Here is a 16,009-nt window from a genome sequence, read left to right as displayed (position 1 = left end):
TACTGAATATGTTCCATTTGTATTTAGCCCATCTGCTTTGGTGCATTGAACATCATTTCTATATATTTTCAATATACTTCAAATCGTCTTAAAATGGGCGAACATGTGGTCAAATTATATTGCAACAAAAGTCTCAAAACCCAAATCCCCCATATGGGCCACAATTATATAAATAAATAAATGACATCAAACATGATTCACATCACACCCACATTGCTCAAGTTCGGCTCAGCCCCAATATTGAAGAGGATCTTGGTCCCACATCTGTTTGTTCTCTCTTTCCAACTCCTATGGTCATTCTCATGTGACAATGACCATAGGACTTGACAAGAGGACACAAACAGATCTGGGAGCAGGCTAATTGGACAGTAGGGGCCCTTACGGGAAGTCAGGCGGTTCGATGGCTGTCTTGATGACTCCGGCATACACGGCCAGGATGGAGAGTATGACGCAGGCTAGAAAAAGCAGGGCCAGCTTGTTGACGTACTTGACCCCCACGAACACCACCGTGGCCATGAAACTGAGCACAATAGTGCCGTACACACGCATGTTGTTCAGCATCGCCGCCTCCGCCTCGGCCCCCTCCAGACCCTCCATCTTAAAAATGGCTGCCTGGGGGAGGATGTAGATCTGTAAGGGAGGGGAAAGGGGGGAGAGAGAGAGAGAGAGAGATGACAGTTACATAGGACATGTATTTAATGTGGCCTAACAATTGTATGAAATTATTGACTTGAAGCTCTTTGTGCCAACATGGTGTACATTTTTGAAATTCTACTGTTCTTCTCTCTTAAACCAAGTTTGCCAACCTTGTCTGTATATGGCTATGTTCATAACATAGTGTCCTTTCCCTATTGACCGAGGAATTTTAAGGATGAAACAGCGTTTAAGGACAAAGCCTATGAGAAAGAAAGCGAGACCCAACAGTGACAAACAGGACTGTCAAGGTCACTCTGCAGAAGAGACGGTCAGAGGTTTCCAGAGAACGCATAGAGCCCCGAGTTGATTATCCCTTTTAGACCAAGGCTATAATTAAGCAATAAGGCACGGGGGGGGGTGTGGTATATGGACAATATACCATAGTTGAGGGCTATTCTGGATGCAGCCATTAGCTGTGGTATATTGGCGATATACCACAAACCACAGAGGTGACTTATTGCTGTTATAAACTGGTTACCAACGTAATTAGAGCAGAAAAAATAAATTGTATTGTCATACCCGTGGTATACAGTCTGATATACCACGGGTTTCAGCCAATCAGCATTCAGGGCTCGAACCACACAGTTTATAATTTAACACATTTGCAGATAGAAATGTTATCAACATCCACTAAAGTAGCTAGCAAGTTTACTACAGTAGTTGCTGTGGTAACCAAACAAAGATACTTGCTATTTTAAGGAGTACATTTGTTTTTGTATTCTGAAGTTCTTACCCAAGCGGACTTGTCGTTAATTATTTTGTCATGTTTTGATCCAGTCGTTAATTCGATTCATTCGACGTTGCTATGCTAAACAAATCATTGGCGTGTTCCTAGCTAGCAGAGATTCAATGATGATGAGAGACAAGAACTTCAATAAATAATAATTGTATAAATATCCAATGGGCTTGCATAGCCCACACTGCACTGGTTAATGAACGAATGGCATTCGTTATTTATTGGGCTAGCTAGCCTACTGGCACGGGAGAGGTCACATTTGTAAAATGTAACATTATTGTACAGTTTGTAGAGGCAGAAAGAACTGTTGCAAACCAAATAAACTCAGCAAACAAAGAAACATCCCTTTTTCAGGACCCTGTCTTTCAAAGATAATGAGTAAAAATCCAAATAACTTCACAGATCTTCATTGTAAAGGGTTTAAACATAGAGCCCGGATCTCAATCCCATTTAGCACGTCTGGGACCTGTTGGATCGGAGGGTGAGGGCTAGGGCCATTCCCCCCCAGAAATATCCGGAAACTTGCAGGTGCATTGGTGGAAGAGTAGGGGTAACATCTCATAGCAAGAACAGGCAAATCTGGTGCAGTACATGAGGAGGAGATGCACTGCAGTACTTAATGCAGCTGGTGGCCACACCAGATACTGACTGCTACTTTTGATTTTGACCCCCCTTTGCTCAGGGACACATTATTCCATTTATGTTAGTCACATGTCTGTGGAACGTGTTCAGTTTATGTCTCAGTTATTGAATCTTGTGATGTTCATACAAATATTTACACACATTAAGTTTGCTGAAAATAAACGCAGTTGACAGTGAGAGGGCGTTTCTTTTTTTGCTGAGTTTAGTAGCATGGAAAAATAATGTGTAGATGCTTTTTTCCAGAGAGAGATGAAGTTTATGACTTTCCTGCCTGGGCTGCAGGACAGTTGTTGTCCCACAACTCCTGCATATCAACCATCAGCATCCAGGATCCAAACAACCCATTTTATAATGAAGCAATAAGGCCCGAGACAGTATGGAATTTAAGTGATAATGCCAGAGAAGCCGGTGTTTGGAGGATATATCCTCCAAACACCGGATTCGAGGGTATTATCACTTTCATACAACGGGTAACCAACATATTCAAATAATGATTGACATATTTTCATTATGGGGTGGCAGGGTAGCCTAGTGGTTAGAGCGTTGGACTAGTAACCGAAAGGTTGCAAGTTCATATCCCCGAGCTGACAAGGTACAATTCTGTCGTTCTGCCCCTGAACAGGCAGTTAACCTACTGTTCCCAGGCCATCATTGAAAATAAGAATTTGTTCTTAACTGACTTGCCTAGTTAAATAAAGATACATATTTTCATAAAAAAAATATTTATACTATTTCATCCTTCCCCAAGATATAGTCCCCACACAAATCTAGGTTTGTGTGGGGATGGTCGTACATTCTATCGGTTCAGTTGCCAGAGACGCGACCCAGTTGTTCAGTTGTTCGTTCTAAATGTTCCATGGCCATACTGGCAAGCAACGTTCTTATCCCTTGCTTACAAGCTAGCCAACTTTGGTTAACTTACAGTGGTGTCAAAAATTGCAGCCAGAATAACAGCAAAGTAGCTGCATTTGTTTAAGCTGTTTTCTAGTGACATTTATTTGGATACGTCTACAACAATGAGCTAATGAGACGCGTTTCGCCTGGCATAGAACTTCTGCTCACTCGTCAGGACAATGTTGTTCCGAAGAGCTAGCCAACAACACAGCTGACACAAAGACTCATTTCATTTGACCATTTTTAAATGACATTTCTTTGTAAATAGCCATAAAAATTATGCCAGCTGATTCGTGATTTCGACTGGCTGAGAAACACTGTCTGTCAGTCAATCTCGTACCAAGTCCCGACACGTTCATTACTATGGGACAGCTGGAGATCGAATTTGAATACTGAAACAATGTTGCAAATGTCGGAGAGACAGACAACATGGTTTATATCCGCTGTTGAAAACTAAATATTTGTCTAAAATAAATGTGAGATAATGTCTAGATGCTTTTTATAGTGGAGATCAAGTTTATAAATTGCTTGGCTGGGCTGATGAGACAGTGGAATGCGTAGTCAGATGGAACAGAGTAAATAGGCATTTTAACATCATAGATTTAGCTGTGGTAACTTGTGGAATAGACACCGGCTGGAATGGGGTTTTAACCAATCAGCATTCATGATTAGACTCATCCGTTCTATAAATGGGAAATACACCATGGCTAAGGGCTGTTCTTAGGCACAATGCAGCAAGGAGTGCATGGATACAGCCCTTACCCGTGGTATATTGGCCATATAGGGTTAGGGTTAACCCACAAACCCCAGAGGTGCCTTATTGCTATTATAAATTGGTTACCAATGTAATTAGAGCAGTACATGTACATGTTTGGTCATACCCGTGGTATACGGTCTGATATACCACAGGTGTCAGCCAATCAGCATTCAGGGCTCAAACCACCTGGATTATGATACATAATATAGTACATTTTGTCAGATATGCCATTCCAATAAAGTATTCTTCTTCCATACCAATCAATCAATTTAAGACAATAGGAAAATAATAAGTGGAGCAGTATAACTTGGATGTTCATTACTCTAGTGAGGTTGAGTTATTGTGTGGTGCAACGTACAATTGGGCCAAAACTCAAGCTTCAATGTGAACCCTTCGTCATTCTAAATATAGCTGCTTTTTGTGCTTCTATGGAGGGATAAACGAAAATTCAAAGCAGCCTTCTCCAGATCCTCTCCTCACAATTCAGAGGGGTTTGTTATTCCACAATGGAAACTAATCCAGCTTTAACCCAGAAGACCAAATTAACCTCTAGGCTAGATCAGAATGTACAGATCCAGTCAAAGCCATCGGAGAAAAAACTATATAGGATGAATCTCAATTGTATTTCCTTGATTCATTGCATCCTCTCTCCGGCAACTTCTGTCAAAATGCATGGGAGGAGATGGCCTGAGTGGAGACACTTCAGACCTCCTCCAATTCGTATTGAGAAGTGGCGGCAGTTTCAACGAATGGTCTTATTATTTAGCCAATGCTTGAGCTCTCCCTGATGCAGAATAGGGAGAGGAAAATTGAGCATAAAAAAAGAGAGTGAGGAGCGAGTATGGGGACAGACAAAGATGAAAGATCTTTATATTTATTATAATTCATTGTGGGGAAGAGAGGAAGGAAATAGCATCAAAGCAGAATGAGGACAGAGAGAGAGAGAGAGAGAGAGAGAGAGAGAGAGAGAGAGAGAGAGAGAGAGAGAGAGAGAGAGAGAGAGAGAGAGAGAGAGAGAGAGAGAGAGAGAGAGAGAGAGAGAGAGTGAGAGAAAGACCGACACAGACAGAGATGGATAGAAAGATAAGTATTTCACACCCAGGTTCTTACCAGTAAGAGTTCGATGGACCCCAGGATGTACATGGCCCCAGCGAACGTTGTCCCGAGGTAGAAACAAATGCCCACAGCACCCCCAAACTCAGGCCCCAGAGAACGGGAGATCATGTAGTAGGATCCTCCAGCTACAGACACCAAATAAATACAAACATTCTGTCAATGACATACGTTTTAATTAAATATTGTATACAAACAGCATCTGCAACTGAATTGATTTTGAATTATATGGATTTGGAATGATATATGCCAGTTTGCAGCATTGCCATAATTTTCTAATACAATTGCTTCTTTGAAAGCATCACTATATTTCACGTGATTTCCCTGAGTTTAAATATAAATGACCCAAACCCTGCTATTCCCAAATCAGAGCAGGGTCATGTTCATTAGGGCACGCCAAAGAAAACCCCCAAAATGTTTTGCAACGGCAAACAAACATTTGCTTTTCTCAATGCACAGGTCCAGGCATAATAGCAGTGGGAAATACGGGTGCTGAGGGTGCTGCAGCACCGTCTGATAAAACAAGCTCAAGCCTGTAATTTCCTCTCACCTCTGACAATCAAGGAGCGAGTCAGCCAGTGTGAGACGTGATTATTGGATACCATCTCTAATCATATACACCTGGCTGTGTAAGGTTCATGTCGGGACCCAGGAGTCTGGACGTAACTAATATTATCGCGTTGCTAGGGCTACTGCACTGAATATGCATTTTGAGCCGAAAGGGAATTGAAGAGGAGGTACTATTCCCAACAGCGAACCCGGATGCCAACGCATGCTCACCCACCTGGCACGACTCCATTGGTAGCAATGGCACTCATTGAGATTGCAGTCAGCATGGTCTAAAGAGAGGGAGATGTAGAGAGAAGAGAACAGAGAGGGGAAATGGGACGTTAGTATTGTGTTACATTCAATCTGTTACACCCTACCTGACAGGATATTTCACATGTTTTTCAGGTGAAACACAAATGGGGGGGAAGTCAAGTTGTCTAGAGAGGACCGTGGTCTTCTTTGTACTTACTGACACCAATAAACACTATGTTCTGGCTTGTGCAGTTTCAGTTGAAAACCTTGTTAGTTTATAAGGACAACAGTGAATTTAGATTTGAATATTCTAATGTTCATGACTGGAAGTTTGATAGAATAACAACCCAGTGGGCTGTCAACAAAAGAGTCAACAAGTGATCGACAAGGCACATTCTTCCGCCAAGCACATCAATCTGTCTGTTTGACTTTGAGTGGAGATGTGACCAGATGCACCGTTAGGACATGGAACAATGAAGATAAACTGTAGGCAGACATTTACTAAAGAACCCAGAGTATGGCAGCAAGGTAAAGGAAGTGTGTGTGTGTGTGTGTGTGTGTGTGTGTGTGTGTGTGTGTGTGTGTGTGTGTGTGTGTGTGTGTGTGTGTGTGTGTGTGTGTGTGTGTGTGTGTGTGTGTGTGTGTGTGTGTGTGTGTGTGTGTGTGTGTGTGTGTGTGTGTGTGTCTGTGTATATGACAGGGGAAGAGTGTGTATCTGAGAGAGAAAGTGAGGGATTTGCATGTGTTTAAGAGAGAGTGAGTAGTGAGGGAAAACTAGAGAGACATTTATGAGATTAAAATAAATCAAGTCATTAATATGTGTTTGTCTGAGAAAAAAATATGGCTTTAACAGTAATAATATTTAATTAGCCGTGGTGTACTTCCTTAATGTCTATGCAGCAGAGAGAGAGAGAGAGAGAGAGAGAGAGAGACACACACAGAGAGAGCGAGAGACACACACAGAGAGCGAGAGAGACACACAGAGACAGACCGACAAAGACAGAAAGAGATACAACCCAGAGGACAGAAAGAGAGACAGGTGTGTGTAATAACTAGCCTGTGAGAGGATGGGGGGGTGGACGACTGTTAATGTTTCTTGTGAACACAGCTGTCTGTCTGGGTTAACAACAGTCTGCTCGACCGTGCCATATTACTCTCTTATCGGGTCATAATGAAGTAAGGCTCACTCTCTCTGAGGAGAGCAGATAAGACTAATTGTTTAAGTGGTTTATCTGATGTGGGCAGGCTGGAAAATACGAGGAAGAGGTAGTTTGAGGCCGAGTGAATCACTCGACACAGTTGTATGGGAACGTTATGAGAGGGAGATAGAGCACTTACTGACTGTGTCACCTGAGGAAACCTGTGAGGGACTCAATACTCGAGCCCTTCATTGTAAAGCTTTCTACTTTTTATATAACGCTTTGCACTGTATAAGCATGACAGGATGATATAAATGAGCAGATCCAAAGTCATCAGAAATTGTTGAAATGTATTTTACGAAATGGGTGGGCCTCATTTTTAGGGAGGAGCTACATGGGCCAGACAGTGTGCGGTTCAGGGAATCACCAGAATTCATTATGCAGCTTTTAGTAAGAGACCATCTCACGTGGAGAAACATGCGATAACACTACTTCAGCTCTTTGTCGTCAACTTCAAAAGACTTTGATGCTACCGGAAGCAGACATAACAAACCCCATCAGCAGACATAACAAGCCAGGTGGGATTGCAAATAACATCCAGACAAACATTATTATGTCTGCAGAGGTATAAACATGGCAACATATACTAACAAACTACTAACTATTTGCTCTTATGCGTGTCAGTGCAATGGTCTAATGATTTTTCACTGAATAATTATTAGTGCCTATGGCTTTTAGGTGTCATATTACATATTTCTGACTGCATTTAGAAGATGGGTCTTGGTGGGTTTAAATTAAGTGTTACTAACGCAAAACACACATGAACACAGCCTAAGTATGAGATGAAAGCATTATTCCTATATGTCTGGGTGACGGAAGTTGCCCAATCTCTTCTCTGATTCTGAGTCTGCTATAAATCAGGATTAGGAATTATCGTGTTCATAAATACATTCCTCTCAGTATGTGTTGAATCTATTTTGGTTTGCAATGGCAAACAAGGACATTATTTACTGAGAGACGAAGAACAGAGTGACAGCAACAATGATGCCCACATTCCAAATCCCATATTGTCACGTGCGCTCCCTCTCCGGCCTCTTGGTCACCAGGCACCAGGCTGCTAGTTAAATTTTAGATTAACTAACTTCAAAGATGGGCGATACCATGTGGAGTGGCCATGGAAACGAGAAATGCCACCATTGTTACGCGCACCTGAGTGTCTTCAGACTCACCTGGACTCCATCACCTCCATGATTACCTTCCCTATATATGTCACTCCCTTTGGTTCCTTCCCCAGGCGTTATTGTTTTTGTTTCAGTTTCATTTGGCCTGCCCGCTCCAAACCTCTCCATCATGGTGGACAACTCCATCATGGTGGACAACTCTACGATGTTCCCTTTTTCAGAGTGCAAAGAACCCATATTTTCAATCTCTGCAAACAGGTTGATGGTCTACAACCCTCCAACTCAACTCTGGACCTCGACGCCAATTCCACTGTGTTTTTTCATTGTTCCCTTCTCATCAGGGACGGATTTAGACCTGGGACAGACTCATCTTGTTGGCTGACGAAAAGTAAATGTGAACAATTCCTCCCATATCTTAAATACGCTCCTCGTAATTCGATAAGGACGTGCGCAGTTGCGTCCTGGATGTCTTTCTTCACTTGTAGCCTATGAGAAAGACCCGATCATTTGACAGAGAGTATTGTGAGTGAGAGGTGCTTCGGCAAACAGCCGGGAGAGGGGAATTATAATTATTATATTCAACCCAAGGGCACAACGGTCACTGGGCACAAAAGGCATGGAATTGTTTAGGTTGCTTTACAGCCACACAAAGGGAATGCTGCCGGGAAATTCAACACATTATCAAGTGCTTGTCAAAATGTGAATGAGAGACTGATGAAGTGTGTACAGCCTACGCAAAAAAAACAAAGCAGAGCTAATGCCTTTCATGTAACTTTTTTCAAATTATCATTAGAGTTGCATCATGCAGCCTTAGAATACAGTAATTTTACTATTTGACATGAAGCTCCAATACCACAGACCCAGAACCACTGCCCTTCATTTGTAGTCCCAGTTTTAGGAGATAAAGGTAATATCCTTTCCAAAGGGCTTGTCCTATTGAGTGATTCTCAGACTTTGCTGACATCCTGAGACGCCACAGTACCAACACGTCCCCTGGCTAATAAACAAGCCGCTAAAAATTACAATTACACAGCCGTTTAATCTGCCAGTTCTGGATGAGACACAACACAACACCGCTCAGCAGGGAGATTAACCATGGGACGAGCTGGGAAGTGCTACACAGAGAGTCCGGAATAATTGCAAATCCACATGTCCCTAACAAGCTAAGCCACCGATTTCATAGCGTTGCCGACAAGAAAAGTCCATTGGATTGGGAGCCGAGTGCCTTTTTGTGTCTTTGTGCCTCTGTCTTCTGAACCGGAAGCTTTGTGAACACAAGCACTAGCCTCAATAGGGTCAAAATGATCTAGCTTCAGACTCATATAGAGTGGAGTTCCGATTGATTGTAATCGTCCAAGTGAAACTACAACTCCTTTGAATGACTTTGCTGAAGTCGTTCTGAAATTGGTTTTGACAGGAAGTGGTTTGAACCTACTCTGAGAAAAGGAACTAAAGCCATCATTATATACATTTACTAGACTTTTCAATGCCACAGAAGTGCAAGTTCATGGTCTCTATTGTAGAGTATACCGTACATCAATCTATTGGAGCAGGTTCACTACTGACTGCATTGTCAGGTAAAGGTGAATGGAATGTCTTCTGTTTTTAGACTTATTAGCAAACGTATGTGTGCTGAATTCCAAATCAACCCCTAACCCCTACATCCTAAGCACCCTCGTAGAGCTGAGAGTTGGATAGATATCTATGCATTATAGTAACAACTCACAACTCAATCGCTGGTTGAAAACTGTTTTCTGCCCCTCCCAAAAGACAGAATTTGTACATAATTGGACCTCTTTCTGGGACTCACCCACAAACAGGACCAAGCCTGGCCTGTTGAGGAGTGACGGACTCTATCCTAGCTGGAGGGGTGCTCTCATCTTATCTACGAACATAGACAGGGCTCTAACTCCCCTAGCTCCATAATGAGATAGGGTGCAGGCCAGGCAGCAGGATGTTAGCCAGCCTGCCAGCTTAGTGGAGTCTGCCAATAGCACAGTCAGTGTAGTCAGCTCAGCTATCCCCATTGAGACCGTGTCTGTGCCTCGACCTGGGTTGGGCAAAACTAAACATGGCGGTGTTCGCCTTAGCAATCTCACTAGGATAAAGACCTCCTCCATTCCTGTCATTATTGAAAGAGATTGTGATACATCACACCTCAAAATAGGGCTACTTAATGTTAGATCCCTCACTTTCAAGGCAGTTATAGTCATTGAACTAATCATTGATCATAATTTTGATGTGATTGGCCTGACTGAAACATGGCTTAAGCCAAATTAATTTGCTGTGTTAAATGAGGCCTCAGGAGGTGGAGGTGTTGCTAACATTTATGAGAGCAAATTTCAATTTACAAACCCCCCCCCGACGTTTTCGTCTTTTTAGCTTCTAGTCATGAAATCTATGCAGCCTACTCATATAATAATAATAATAATAATAATAATAATAATAATATTATTATTATTATTATTATTATTATTATTATTATATATTACTCATATCACTTTTCATATCACTTTTTATAGCTACTGTTTACAGGCCTCCTGGGCCATATACTACGTTCCCTGAATTCCTATCGGACCTTGTAGTCATGTCAGATAATATTCCAATTTTTGGTGACTTTAATATTCACATGGAAAAGTCCACGACCCACTCCAAAAGGCTTTCGGAGCCATCATCGACTCAGTGGGTTCTGTCCAACATGTCTCCGGACCTACTCACTGCCACAGTCATACTCTGAACCTAGTTTTGTCCCATAGAAAAATTGTTGTGGATCTTTATGTTTTTCCTCATAATCCTGGACTATCGGACCATTTCATTACGTTTGCAATCACAACAAATAATCTGCTCAGACCCCAACCAAGGATCATCAAAAATTGTGCTATTAATTCTCGGACACCCCAAAGATTCCTAGATGCCCTTCCAGGCTCCCTCCGCCTACCCAAGGACGTCAGAGTACAAAAATCAGTTAACCACCTAACTGAGGAACTCAATTTAACCTTGCGCATTACCCTAGATGCAGTCGCACCCCTAAAAACCAAAAACATTTGTCATAAGAAACTAGCTCCCTGGTATACAGAAAATATACAGGGCTTTTTCCTATAGAGCTCCATTTTTATGGAATGGTCTGCCTACCCATGTGAGAGACGCAGACTCGGTCTCAACTTTGAAGTCTTTATTGAAGACTCATCTCTTCAGTAGGTCCTACGGAAAGGCACTGGGGCAACGAACCACCCTTGCTGTCTCTGCCTGGCCAGTTCCCCTCTCTCCACTGGGATTCTCTGCCTACAAACCTATTACAGGGGCTGTCACTGGCTTACTGGTGCTATTCCATGCTGTCCCTAGGTGGGGTGCGTCACTTGAGTGGGTTGAGTCACTGATGTGATCTTCCTGTCTGGGTTGGCGCCCCCCCTTGGGTTGTACCGTGGTGGAGATCTTTGTAGGCTATACTCGGCCTTGTCTCAGGATGGTTAGTTGGTGGTTGAAGATATTCCTCTAGTGGTGTGGGGGCTGTGCTTTGGAAAAGTGGGTGGGGTTATATCCTGCCTGTTTGTCCCTGTCCGGAGGTATCGTCGGACGGGGCCACAGTGTCCCAAGACCCCTCCTGTCTCAGCCTCCAGTATTTATGCTGCAGTAGTTTATGTGTCGGGGGGCTAGGGTCAGTCTGTTATATCTGGAGAATTTCTCCTGTTTTATCCGGTGTCCTGTGTGAATTTAAGTATGCACGCTCTAATTCTTTCTTTCTCTCTTTCGGAGGACCTGAGCCCTAGGACCATGCCTCAGGCCTAGCCTGATGACTCCTTGATGTCCCCAGTCACCTGGCCATGCTGCTGCTCCAGTTTCAACTGTTCTGCCTGCGGCTATGGAACCCTGACCTGTTCACCGGACCTGCTACCTGTCCCAGACCTGCTGTTTTCAACTTTCTAGAGACAGTAGGAGCTGTAGAGATACTCTGAATGATCGGCTATGAAAAGCCAACTGACATTTACTCCTGAGGTGCTGACTTGCTGCACCCTCAACAACCACTGTGATTATTATTATTTGACCATGCTGGTCGTCTATGAACATTTGAACATCTTGGCCATGTTCTATTATAATCTCCACCCTGCACAGTCAGAAAAGGACTGGCCACCCCTCATAGCCTGGTTCCTCTCTAGGTTTCTTCCTAGGTTCTTCCTTTCTAGGGAGTTTTTCCTAGCCACCGTGCTTCTACACCTGCATTGCTTGCTGTTTGGGGCTTTCGGCTGGGTTTCTGTACAGCACTTTGCGATATCCGCTGATGTAAGAAAGGCTTGATTAATCCATTTGATTTGATTTGATCTCTTCTAATTGGCTGGGTGAGAAATACCGCCATATCTAATCCTCTAAGATCTAGTGGCTAAGGAATAGGGGCTTCGGGTCGATTTGTAAATCAGAAATAGTTTTGCCTCAATGAGCTGCCAAGTTACTGTGCAGTCAAATAACAAATGAGGAAACTGAGTTAACACTTGCTTCAGCTATTATCCTTACTTTTCAACATGGGAAGGGAAACTTATTTTAAAAGAACAATCTGATTTTATGTTTATTTTCTGACCCAGATTGCATCTATTTCGCAGAAGGAGCACAGAACAAACCTACTGTACAGCCTAAATGCTAACTAGACTGTCTAATCTTTTTCAAGACAACAACATTTAATCTCAGGTTTGTTGTTGTCAATGTAAAACGCATAAGCCTCCACAGATACATGTCAACATCACTTTTCTCTAACAAGCTTTCCCAGATCGGGGCCATATTGCTAATGGTAATGCTCTCATATCATTAAATCCTTTTAAGGGCTTTGTTACCATTGTATGCCATTTCAGTCCTAATTCTAAACCCCCTGAAACAGATTTCATTATGTGTCCTACCAACAAACCAACAACCATTGAATTAATGAGCAAGTACAATATGGTGCTGGCTGTTTGAGATTTAAGATTGCATGTGAATTGTTTGACACAATTCCTTCTGATGCAAAAACTAAAGCAGGAAGTACCAGTGACTCGCTCAATACGGAAGTGGTCAGATGACGCAGACGCTAAGCTACAGAACTGTTTTGCTAGCACAGACTGGAATATGTTCCAGGATTCTTTCGATGGCATTGAGGAGTACACAACATCAGTCACTGGCTTTATCAATACGTGCATCGATGACGTCATCCCCACAGTGATCATACGTACATACCCCAACCAGAAGCCATGGATTACAGGCAGCATCCGCATTGAGCTATAGAGAAGATTTGCCGCTTTCAAGGAGCGGGACTCTAACCCGGACGCTTATAAGAAATCCCCATATGCTCTCTAATAAACCATCAAACAGGCAAAGCGTCAATACAGAACTAAGATTGAATCCTACTACACCGGCTCTGACGCTCGTCGGATGTGGCAGGGCTTGCCAACTATTACGGACTACAAAAGAAAGCACAGCCGCGAGCTTCCCAGTGACACGAGCCTACCAGACGAGCATGCATGAGAGCACCAGCTGAGTACCAGCTGTGACGACTGTTTGATCACGCTCTCCGTAGCCGATGTGACTAAGACCCTTAAACAGGTCAACATTCACAATGCCGCAGGGCCAGATGGATTACCAGGACGTGTACTTCGAGCATGCGCTGACCAACTGGCAAGTGTTTTCACTGACATTTTCAACCTCTCCCTGACCGAGTCTGTAATACCAACATGTTTCAAGCAGACCATCACCGCCCCAACAGATCCACAGATGACGCAATCTCTATTACACTCCACACTGCCCTTTCCCACCAAGACCAAAGGAACACATATGTGAGAATGCTATTCATTGACTACAGCTCAGCGTTCAACACCATAGTGCCCTCAAAGCTCATCACTAAGCTAAGGACCCTGGGACTAAACACCTCCCTCTGCAACTGGATACTGGACTTCCTGACGGGCCAGCCCAGGTGGTAAGGGTAGGTAACAAAACATTTGCCACACTGATCATCAACATGGGGGCCCCTCAGGGGTGCTTGCTTAGTCCCCTCCTGTACCCACTGTTCACCCATGACTGCATGGTCAAGCACGACTCCAACACCATCATTAAGTTTGCAGACGACACAACAGTGGTAGGCCTTATCACCGACAATGATGAGACAGCCTATTGTGAGGACTTCAACATGATAAAGACAAAGAAGATGATCATGGACTACAGGGCTGTAGTGGAGCAGGTTAAGAGCTTCAAGTTCCTTGGTGTCCACATCACCAACGAACTATCATGGTCCAAACACACCAAGACAGTTGTGAAGAGGGCATGACAATGGCTATTCCCCCTCAGGAGACTGAAAAGATTTGGCATGGGTCCTCTGATTCAGAGAGGTGCGGGGGGCTGCCATAATACACATCCACGGTGCACAGTGGGTTAACTGCCTTGCTTAGGGGCACGCTGAGCTGTAGTCAATGAATAGCAGCACACAACAACAGATTTTTAACTTGTCAGCTCAGGGATTCAATCCAGCAACCTTTCAGTTACTGGCCCAACACTCTAACCACTAGGCAACCAAGTCTAGGTACAAAAGGCTTCTTAATAGCTTCTACCCCCAAGCTCTAAGACTCCTGAACAGCTAATCAAATGGCTACCCGGACTATTTGCATTGACCCCGCCACCCCCATTTTTACGCTGCTTCTACTCTATGTTTATTATCTATGCATAGTCACTTTACCTACATGTACATATTACCTTAATTACCTCAACCTGTGCCCCAACACATTGACTGCGTTCCGGTACGCTCTGTACTGTATATAGCCTCGTTACTGTTATTTTATTGTTGCTCTTTAATTATTTGTTATTTGTCTATTTTTTAATTACATTTTTTATTTCAGTTGATTTTAGTAAATACTTTCTTAACATAAATACTTTTTTCAAACTGCATTGTTGGTTAAGGGCTTGTAAGTAAGCATTTCACTGTAAGTTCTACATCTGTTGTATTCGGTGCATATGACAAATAAAATTGAATTTGATTTGAAATGTATAAATGTTATTCAAAAAGGGCCATAACCTGTTATTGTTCATTAACACAATCATTACATGTCTCTTCTACAACCTATGTGAAGCATTGATGGAGAAAGGCATTTTCAATACTTCCGCATGTCAGCTGCCAGATTTGAAGACTTACTTCAGCGGTTCGCCCGCCACATCTCGCACAAGAGAACACGCAACTTGTCCGTTAAGTGTTGCAGTAAGACTGGCTGTGACCATTTGGTTTTTGGCGAGTGGCAGCACACAGCAATGTATCACTGCGAGACATAACCTAGGAATCTCAACAGTTTTCTGCAATTGTAAAAGAAGTGTGCCAGGCTACCTGGCATGTCCTGAAGCAGGGGGGGCTGGGGATAAATGCATTTATTCCATTCCAGCCATTACAATGAGCCCGTCCTCCTATAGCTCCTCCCACCAGCCTCCCCTGCAACTAACACTGTATGGTTGGTATGGTTTAACAGTGTACACTTGTGTAAAGGCTGACGCCGGACAGGAGAAGCAGGTACGGGGAGTCAGACATTTATATGGTGACAGACATAGGACAAGACAGGAACAGCGTCAGCACACAGGTAACACGGACATATGACAAACAATGCAGCAGAGGGGAACAGAGCTGGGGAACTGACAAATATAGGGGAGGTAACAAACAGGTGATTAAGTGAGTCAAGGTGAGTCCAATATCGCTGAAGCGCTTGATGAGGGAAGGCAAGTGTGGGTAAATGATGGTGGCAGGAGTGCGTAATGCAAGGCAGCCTGCGACCCTCGGGCGCCAGGGGGTAAGAGCGGGAGCAGGCGTGACAAAAAGTTATAACAACCCCTGTATTTCAACAATGTATCCATTGTATGATAGTTTATTAACCTTGAAGAGAGATTAAGAAAAATAGCAGAAGGGGATTTATTATTCAATCTGTACAGCTAAACGCCCCGGGGACTCAGCCATTTTGTCAAGGCCACGATTTTGGCAGTCGGCATGGAATTCAACATGTTAGGGAAGCACCTTGCCACGCAGTCAGACTCCTAAACAGTCTTTGGAAAAGGAGAGAGAGAG

The 16,009-nt window shown here is 43.3% G+C and overlaps 1 protein-coding gene across 3 annotated transcripts in view; it reads right to left on the bottom strand.

Moving 5' to 3' along the window:
- The window catches only part of LOC118388930 (solute carrier family 12 member 5-like), a 289,966-nt gene that overhangs the window by 55,449 nt on the left and 218,508 nt on the right, over positions 1-16,009 (bottom strand). For all 3 annotated transcript variants that reach the window (XM_035778534.2, XM_052527249.1, XM_035778535.2), the window contains exons 5-7: positions 5,623-5,677; positions 4,836-4,966; positions 383-630 (exon numbers count right to left, since the gene is read on the bottom strand). In XM_035778534.2, coding sequence (XP_035634427.1) covers positions 383-630; positions 4,836-4,966; positions 5,623-5,677 — 434 coding nt within the window. The remainder of the gene's footprint in view (positions 1-382; positions 631-4,835; positions 4,967-5,622; positions 5,678-16,009) is intronic.

This window comes from Oncorhynchus keta, chromosome 10 (genome assembly GCF_023373465.1).
Source record: "Oncorhynchus keta strain PuntledgeMale-10-30-2019 chromosome 10, Oket_V2, whole genome shotgun sequence".
In the NCBI taxonomy this organism is placed as follows: Eukaryota; Metazoa; Chordata; class Actinopteri; order Salmoniformes; family Salmonidae; genus Oncorhynchus; species Oncorhynchus keta.
Note: the sequence above shows the minus strand (reverse complement) of the source record. Positions and strands in the feature narration are given on the sequence as shown.